Raw genomic sequence first — 9797 nt, 5'->3', positions numbered from 1 at the left:
GGATGCTACAAGGGACACAGAGGAAAGCTCTTATTATCCAAGCTTCCACCATCTCAAAAATAAATAACAGAGACTTTATTCTGGGAAGATGGTAGAGTAAATTAGAAATTTCCAGGCTCTCTGGATTTCCTCTACAGACAGAAAATTCCAATGAAATTAACATAGAAAAAAAGTTAGTAAAAAAAATTAGTAAAAAAGTAGTAAAGTTCTTAAGGGCCTGCTTTTGTCAAGTCAGGGGTAGGGAAGGAAGAGAGACTGTAACCCTAACCTCCTACTTCTTTAAAATTCTTCAGCATTCTTGGAGAATTTTTTAACCTTCCTTCTCCTTCAGCAAGGGTGGAACAAAGAGAGAGAAATAGAATTATTCAATAGTGCTTTGAGAAACTGGATGGCTTGGTCAGTTGGCGGTGTTGGTTCCTAGTTTTTAGTACTAAATATTTGCAGACTCACCTGTCCTGTATCTTTGATGTCAGCATGATACATATGTGTTCTAAATATGATCTTGGTGGGAAGAAGAAAAAAAGAAATTTGCATGATAATTTTGCTGTATATTTGGAAGGAATAGCAGGTCGTATATAGTAAATGTGCAGTTTCATATGCAATCATCTTTTTTATTGTTTTATTCCATACCCATCCTAGAGGCATCACCAGAAGAGTAGGGATGAGTAGGAGTGTCTGCATTGAGAGTTGAGGACAAACTAGAGACACTGAGGAAAAGCAACTTTAGGATGCTACAAGGGACACAGAGGAAAGCTCTTATTATCCAAGCTTCCCTCATCTCAAAAATAAATAACAGAGACTTTATTCTGGGAAGATGGTAGAGTAAATTAGAAATTTCCAGGTTCTGTTTTATTCCATAAATTAATATGAAATTTTAAAAATTAATATAATCTTAACTCCTTTGAATAGACACTTGTCTGGCAACATGTTATACATTGTGATGACTGCCTTGTCATGTGAAAGGTTAGCTTCATTAACCTGAAAGTTAGGGAAGTTTGTTATGTCTATTTTGATCACTTTGTACAGTTCCTCCATCACCTTCCAGCTGGAAGGAACTATGGGTCTCCCACCTAGAGTGACCTTTGATGGTTTGGCTTTGATATATCCTAGTACTGCTCACTCATTCTCTAAAAATTCGGAAAATAGGGGAAGTACCAAGTTTGAAAGCTGAGACCTGCCAAAGACAGACAGGGGACCCCTGAGGGTTGGCTGACTTACCTTCCAGACAACTTTCTCCTTCCTCCCCAGGTGATCCTCTATCTCCTTTTGGCCCAGGTGGGCTCCTTGGCCCTCTGATGCCTGGAGAGCCAGGGCTTCCAGGAGGCCATAATGTTGAATGACAAGAAAGAAACCAAGAAAGAGTCAGTTTATAGAACTGGCTGTTAGCAGACTACCATCCTGTCTGAGCAATGGATACCTTGAGTGTTCCAAGCTCCCTTGACCCCTCAGCATAAGAAGGTGTGGGTCTGACTTAAATGTTATACAAGAGAGACTTCAGAGTTTGGGGAACCTTAGGACAGGTGGCTTTTGGAAAGTCTCAGGTCCTGCTCTAGGATTTCTAGGAAGTCCTTATTCTCCTGAATCTCCTTTCCCTCCCACAGGGAGAGAAAAACCCCCAGTGTTGGCAGCCTGGAGGAAGCGGGGTGGCTATTGGGCTGGAAAGGGGGGACCTAGTGTACCTAGTGTTCCTGCTTCTCCAGAGGGTGGAACAAAAATCACTTAGGGGGCAGCTAGGTGGCATGATGGTTAGAGCTCTGGCCTTAGAGTCAGAAGGACCTGAGTTCAAATCCAGTCTTAGACACATGACACTTACTAGCTGTGTGATCCTGGGCAAGTCACTTAACCCCAATTACCTCACCAAAAAAAAAAAAAAAAGCAAAAAAAAACCACCTAGGAAGGTTTTGGTTCTTGCTTTTTCTTGTCTCTTCCTTTTTAATTGGTGACAATGTATGTATTGGTGACAGAATGTGCTTTGAACATTTCTCTGGAAATGGGCAGTTAGTAAACAAAAGGTTACATTTGCATCTTTCTGTATCTCCTCTGCATGGAGGCAGGGCATTTCCATCACAATGCTGCCAGAGGTGTTCCAAGTCTACTTAGCCCACACATGATTTTGGGTCAGATTCAATCAACCAGTCCTCCAGCAGTCATTGACTATATACTGATTCCTTTACTCCATGGACACTGTGGAATATAGAAGAAAGAGAAGACAATTCATTGGGCTATAACACCATAGATTCAGAAGCAGAAGGGACCTCAGAGATCATCTAGTCTCACCCCCTTCATTTTACAGTTGGGGAAACTGAGGCTCAATGATATTGACTTGCCCAAAGGTAGGACTTGAACCCAGATCCTCTGACTCTTTCCAGTATATAATTCTGACACTGTTCTCCTAATCAAGGAGCTTTTTGCCTCATAGGGGAGAAGAGATAGACATAGAGGTAAATTTTTGCACTTGGGGCATGAGTGCCCCAAGCCATATCCCAGGCCAGTGACAAGAAAGGCATGATCAGTTTTTTTGGGGGGGAGTGTATGTGGGGAGAAATAGGAATAGGTGTTGCTCAGGAGAGGTGATCACTCCAGAGGAACCATGAGTTAACTTCCTATTTTTATTAGATTACTAGGTGCTAAGCACTGTTATTTCTGCAGTACTGAAGAACTACAACTGAACTAATAAAAAAAAAAAAAAAAAACCAGTAGGGCTGAATTAGTACATCTGAACTACTCAGAAACTGATAAATTCTGTGTCCTTAGAAAAACCCTATGTGCTCTGCCTTCATTACACCATTGGACATACTGAAAAAATAGAAAGTGTAACACAGGACTACTGTCTAAAAATACATGTTAAAATCACTCATCTTGACTGGGATTGATGGATTAGGGAGTGGACAGATTAGTATAAGCAGGGTTTACTCGTTAGGTGGAATCTGGAAAGGTGGAGAAGGGAAGGACGTTTTTTGTGTATCAAGTGCATGGTAAACCAGATAGCGCTATTAGAAAAAAGACATAATGGCTATGATTTTTTTTTTTGTACGAGACCAATGATGTCACTGTCATAAAGAAATCCCAGTGAGGAAATTCCCTCTATGAATGCAGACAAGCACGTGCTCTGAAGCTTAAAGTCTTAAAGGCCACTAAGAGAATCCTACAAATGTCAATGATTTGTCAAGAGTGGCAGCCAGTATTGGTAGAGGGAGGGCTTGAATTCTTGAACTCAGATTTTTATGAATCCTGAGTCCATCATTTTAATCACTACACCTGCTACCTCTCATTGTGAGCCTGGTGCTGAATCTGCCCTTCAATGGGATGCAGGAAAATGAGGGACAAAAGAAGCTATCCAACCATGATGATGGTCATGTAGTGGAGAAAGAGCTTAATCTTCTATCACGGAATCTGGAGTTAAATTTAAGCAGTTTTGCTTACCCCTTGTATGTACTTCTACTCTCTGGGTCTCAGTTTGCCCATCTATAAAATGGGTGGGTAAGTGGGGGCTGGAATAGGCTAGATGGCCTGTGAGATCCCTTCCAATTCTAAAGCTCTGCCTCTCCTAGAAGCTTTCCCTTATTAATTGTTTTTTATATTGATCATTTTCTATTCTTTGGCTAAAGTTCATACTTGATTCTATTATGTCTTTGAACTATTATCATATGTGTGTGTATGTGGGGGGGCGGTGTTGTTGTTTTTCCAACCACACTGTAATATCCTTAACTGATATTTCTCTTGTACCCTGAAATATGATCACAGGATTATGGATTTAGAGCTGAAAGGGACATGAGATGTCATTTATCTAGTCCAACCCCTTCATTTTCTAGATAACGGCACTGGGGTTCACAGAGAAGTGATATGTCTTACTCAGCATCACACAAATAGCAAAGTCAAAATTAGGACTTGAACCCAGGTCCAAATCCAGCACTCTTTCCACTGCACCATGCTGGATTATTGTGGGATTCCCTGGCAAACTCTGGTAAAGGTCTGGGAATATGATAGGCACTCCACAAATGTTGCCGGAACGGATGAAGGAAGACTAAGGAGTGACAGTTATGCTCTTCAGGTCGTGGGTAGACAATTTAAAAGAATGATGGCAACTTTTGTTCCTGTAGAGTAGAATCACTGAGGAAAAAAAGCAAGCTTAGTTACCAAATCCCTTGACAACTGAAAGACTCATCTATTAGAATCATAGACCTGAAGAAGGACTTTACAGGCCATCTGTTCTAATTCTCTCCTTTTCCAATGAGAAAACTGAGACTTCTAGGGGTTGATATGAAATGATGCACTAATTAATGGCAGAGGTGGATTGCTGTATTCCTAGTCCTGACCTTTTTTCACCACCAAATACTTGAGATGACTTCTACTCACTGTTATCTCCCCTGCAGAGGAACATCACGGAATAAATGTCAATACTTCTCCAGTCCAGCTGCTCCACCTACCTTTCTGATACAACTAGAAAATGGAAGGGGTAGGAGGAGACAGCAGGGAACATAGCACCAAATCCTCCTAATTTGAATGGCCACATGCTGAGGAGAGAGATTGGTAATGTGTACTTATACATGGAGAAATAGATATGCATACATATATAGATATGCACATGTGCATATACATTTACATACATATACACACATATATGCCTATATATACATGCACACACACATGCGCACATGCACACACACACACACATAGACATATATATATGAGAATTGAGTGGAGTGAATCATTCCATCTTCTCCTTTGGGTCCCTGTTCACCTTGGGGTCCTTTGACCCCTTGGGGTCCGGGTGAACCTCTGCTTCCAAAAGGACCAGACAAACCTGGAACTCCAGGGAATCCTGAGGGAAGAACAGTTAAGATAATCTGTAGTCATTCCTTTTAAGTCCATCATTTTGTTCCCAACTGCAGCTAGGAAGTAAGGTAGATGGCAACATTTAAGGAATGATGTGGGGGACGTCAACAGCATTTCACATGAGTAAGTTTTGCTGTTAGGTATTTCCAGTTCAAATTCAATTTAATGAAATCGACCAATATTTACCCACAACTTGTAAGATGCTGATGATATCTTAGAAAGACAACACCAAAACAGTCCTTGCCCTCAGGAAGCTTACATTCTGCTAGAGGGAATAAACACATACACAAATAACTTCCTAGTATTACCTTTTTTACTTCCTCTTTTTTGGTGTGTTATTTCAGTCATTCCCTACTCTTTCTGATCCCATTTGAGGTTCTCTTGGCAAAGATACTGGAGTAGTTTGCCATTTCGTTCTCTAACTCATTTTACAGATGAGGAAATTGAGGCAAACAGGGTTAAGAGACTTGCCCAGGGTGACACAGCTAGTAAGATTCTGAGACAAGATTTGAACTCAAGAAAATGAATCTTCCTATTCTAAGCCTAGTGCCCTATCCATTGCATCACCTAGCTGCTCATGCACCCAGTGTGCCTACATATTCATAAGTATCCCAAGTGCTAAAATATATGATTAATATCCCATAGTTCTATGATTCTAGGATGGTAGGAAAATGATTCTCTCCACTCAATTCTCATATATATATGTCTATGTGTGTGTGTGTGAGTGCATGTGCGCATGTGTGTGTGCATGTATATATAGGCATATATGTGTGTATATGTATGTAAATGTATATGTACATGTGCATATCTATATATGTATGCATATCTATTTCTCCATGTATAAGTACACATTACCAATCTCTCTCCTCAGCATGTGGCCATTCAAATTAGGAGGATTTGGTGCTATGTTCCCTGCTGTCTCCTCCTACCCCTTCCATTTTCTAGTTGTATCAGAAAGCAGCCTTAGGTAATGTGAATAACTGAACTCAGATGCTCTAGTGAAAAAGGATAGAGAAATAGGCAAGGAGAGAGTGAACCCATAAAGCAGGTCGGCACAACATATGGCCAGCATGTCCCTTACAGCCCACGTGCCGCTAGCGGCCCACCAAAGGATTTCAGGGGGCCCGAAAAAAATCTAAAGGATGTAAATATGGCTCATGGGCGGTATGTTGCGCAGGCCTGCCATAAAGAAATGTTGATATTAGCTAGAGACAGTGTTTAGGTGCTGAAGGAGAGGGGGAGAAAATGGTAATAAGTCACAATGAGACTACATGGGGCTGGCAACCAAAACACAATGTTTGTTTTTTTTTTCCTAATAATATTTTATTCCCCCCCATTACATGTAAAAACAATTTTTAACATTCATATCATTTTAAGTTTTGAGTTCCAAATTTCATCTTTTCCTTCTTTTCCTCCCCTTTCCCTGAAAGGGTAAGGAATTTCTTATAGGTTTTACATGTGCAATCATGTAGAAGATATTTCCATTTTAGTCATTTTGTGGAAGAAAACTCAAAAAAGAAAGAAGGAAGGAAGTAAAGAAAGAAAGAAAGAAAGAAAGAAAGAAAGAAAGAAAGAAAGAAAGAAAAGAGAAAGGAAGGAAGGAAGGAACGAACAAACGACGAAAGAACGAAAGAAGGAAGGAAAAAAGGAAGGAGAAAGGAAGGAAGTGAAAAATAGTGTTCTTCGGTCTATATTCAGATGCCATCAGCTCTTTCTCTGGAGGCAGATAGCATTTTTCATCATAGGTCCTTTCAGATTGTCTGACTGAGATATGTTTTGGAGGCTTAAGAAGATATCATTTCTTTAACCCCTAGAAACATGAAGCTGTGGAGAAAGAGTGCAACATAGGACTTAAGAATAATGGAGATACGTATTTGAGCTGTGAATATACTCAGGGGTCATTTACATATCAGTCTGAGTTAGACAGCTCGTCCCCTGGAAAATATTAGAAGTGTGATCTGCAGAATGGCAGGGCTTCAGAGACAGTGAGGGGGGATAGCCTGAAGCAGAATGGAAATTGAGGAGATTAGATAGGGGAGGACAGAGAGGGCCCTTTGATATCATCTAATGTAAACTTCTTAATTTATAGAGGAGGAAACAGGCTCAAAGTTGAAAAGGTGAAGTGATATGCCTTTGCTCACAGAGTTAATTAGTGCTAGAATCAGGAGTTGAATTTAGGTCTTGTGACTTCAAATACATCATCAAAAAAAAATTATAGCAAAGCTTCGTTCATCCTGGCACTCACCTTTTTCTCCAGTATCTCCCTTTGGACCTGGATCCCCAGGGGAACCTTGGTCCCCTTTGGGTCCGATGGGACCAGTTTCTCCAGTTAACCCTGGTGGGCCTCTAGGTCCTGGAAATCCTGTTCCAAAAAAAAAAGAAGAAGAAAAAGAAACAGGTTTTTGTTTTGTTTTGTTTTGTTTTGTTTTTTTATCAGAGCCAGTGTAAAGCAAGATAAATTCTTTTGTAGGATATGTTGACTAAAAACCTGTCATGCCAGGTGAGCTTTTGCCTCCCTTTCCCTAATGCAAACACACTTCTAATAGAAATAGCAGCTAAAAAGTGCTGCCAAAACATGCCATTATTCGAAATGTTTTTTTTGACCACCCAGTGTATGCAGAGCATTGTAATAGTCATGGACATTCACACATGGCCTCAACTCCTCAGAAACTTAGAGGACCTTTGTGGATATGAGCAAATACACCCAAAGCATAGGGGAAAGTGCCAGATTTGGGAATCAGAAAACCTGGCTTCCAATCCCTTTTCTGCCGATCAATGCCTGTGAGATCTTTGGCAAGCCCCCTCAGTTTGTTCATTTCTAAAACATAGAGTTAGGACCAGGAGAGCTCTGAGGTCTCGTCCAGTGTAACTTTGGAATTGTAAGATAACATAGCTGTGATCATAGGAAATGGAACTTACCTATCATCTAGCCCAAATCTATCTTTTTTTTATGAATAAGGAAACTGAGGCACAGAGAAATTAGGTTACTCTCCTAAGGTCATGCAGGTATTACATAATAAGTGGAATTTTGAACCCAAGTTTCCAGTTTCTCAAACAATGCTTATTCCATAACACCTGGCTCCCTCTCTAAGCATCAGTACAAAGCACAAGGTTTCACCAAAGCAATGCTAAAGGAAAGGTGTAGATGGTTCATGCCATTAGTTCAGAGGGGTAGGCACATGCCTAAATGCTGGCTGGTCAAGGAAGGCATGGAGGAGGTGAGGTCTAAAGGAGGGCTGGCCCTTACGTTAGTGGGAAAAGGAGACAGAAAGGGTCTTGAATCAGAAGACATGTAGAATTCTGTTTCTATCACTTACTATCCATGTATATTTGAACCATGCTTCCTTCAAAGCATTGCCCCTTAGGGCTCCATTAGAGTGGCTCTGGACTGGACTGGTTAATGAGGGGTAGGTCTGGGTTACTGGAGGTAGCATGAAAAGCACCCTAAGAGACTTTCTTTGGGTCAGCAGCTTGAGGTCTGGAAGGCTGACAGGCTTTCCACTCCACCTAGGAGAGGTTTGCATATATCTGCTCAGATAGAAGGTCAGACTTAGCCATAAGTGGAAGAAGTGGTCATGTATGTCAGGCCTCCTTGACCCAAACACTCCTTCCTCCAGCTCAGCGATAGCCGAGATTGCTCTAACAGTTAGAAAGCAAGGCTTTCCATGATAGAGTGCAATATGATAAAATGCAAATAACCTGGGGTGTGTGTGTGTGTGTGTGTGTGTGTGTGTGTGTGTGTGTGTGTGTGTGTGAAGGTTTTTCTGGATCTGTAATTTCATTGATGATTCCATCCATGTATAGAACTCCAGTTAATATATACTGTCTACCAATGCAGATCAGAATCTTCTCTGAATTATAAGAGAATTTTTTGGGTGGTGATAGATTAAATGACATATCAGCTTCTAAGTGTCAAGGGTGGTATTTGAACTTAGGTTTTCCTAACCTAGGCAGGTAGATGGCACAGTGGACAGAGCTCTAGGCCTGGAGTCAGGAAAACCTGCGTTCAAATCCAGCCTCAAACAGTTATTAACTGCGTGATCCTGGGCAGATTACCTTTGTCTGCCTCAGTTTCCTCAACTATAAAATGGGAATGATAACAATAGCACCTCCCTCTCAGGGTTGTTGTGAGGATTAAATGAGATAATATTTGTGAAACACTTAGCACAGTGCCTGGCACATAATAGGCACTATATAAATGCTTACTTACTCTTTTTGCTTTTCCTCACTCCTAGGCCAGGTCTCCTTCCACTGTACCATGCACCTTTATGGCTCACATTTCTTAAGGAAATGCCTTCTCACAGCCTTACTGTGAGCTAGTTAGCTCAAATATTATCATCACCCTTAGTTTATAGCTGAGGATACAGGCTCACAAAGTTTAAGTGAGTTGCGTTTGATCATGTAAGTTAAAAATGGGAGTTGGGACTTAAACTGTATCTTCTAATCCCCACATCATTGTGTATAAAATACAAATGACTAATGTCAATGCCTTTCTTGAGAGCAGGCTTTACTAAGAGAGAAGAGGGAAGAGCCCAGGGTACCTTGGGTGCCTGATAGGAATAGTGAATGGTACCAATGGGAAGAGAGTGCAGAAGAGGGCCAATGGGCTTCACATTTAGTTTAATGATTAGCCCTGCTCTGCTGGTTAATTCAGGGTTTTATCTTTCACCACCTATGAAGGTTTCAGACAAGACCTTCAAGACATTTCTCTCTATAGATGGGCAAACAACTTTTTTCTACTAGGAAACCAATTTCTCAGGTGAGGCTGAGGCCAAGGGAACTTGAGTGACTGCTAAAAAATCAACTCTCTACCAGGAGCAGTGAGAAGTGGAAGGTGTTTTTGATAGCTCTGAATTTTTTTTTTCTTAATTTCAAAATCCAACTAACATGCTTAACACAAAGAGAGAGAGAGAGAAAGAGAGAGAGAGAGAGAGAGAGAGAGAGAGAGAGAGAGAGAGAGA

At 40.9% G+C, this 9797-nt stretch overlaps 1 protein-coding gene across 1 annotated transcript in view; it reads right to left on the bottom strand.

Annotated features, from left to right (window-relative positions):
- Nucleotides 1-9797, bottom strand: part of LOC114039618 (pulmonary surfactant-associated protein D-like) — a 23114-nt gene that overhangs the window by 13002 nt on the left and 315 nt on the right. The window contains exons 2-4 of the mRNA XM_027857475.1: nucleotides 7082-7202; nucleotides 4674-4822; nucleotides 1219-1375 (exon numbers count right to left, since the gene is read on the bottom strand). Coding sequence (XP_027713276.1) covers nucleotides 1219-1375; nucleotides 4674-4822; nucleotides 7082-7202 — 427 coding nt within the window. The remainder of the gene's footprint in view (nucleotides 1-1218; nucleotides 1376-4673; nucleotides 4823-7081; nucleotides 7203-9797) is intronic.

The sequence above is a fragment of the Vombatus ursinus genome, unplaced genomic scaffold, assembly GCF_900497805.2.
Source record: "Vombatus ursinus unplaced genomic scaffold, bare-nosed wombat genome assembly UNPS02000749.1, whole genome shotgun sequence".
Lineage (NCBI taxonomy): Eukaryota > Metazoa > Chordata > Mammalia > Diprotodontia > Vombatidae > Vombatus > Vombatus ursinus.
The sequence above is the reverse complement of the archived record's forward strand: the minus strand, read 5'-3'. Positions and strand labels throughout refer to the sequence as shown.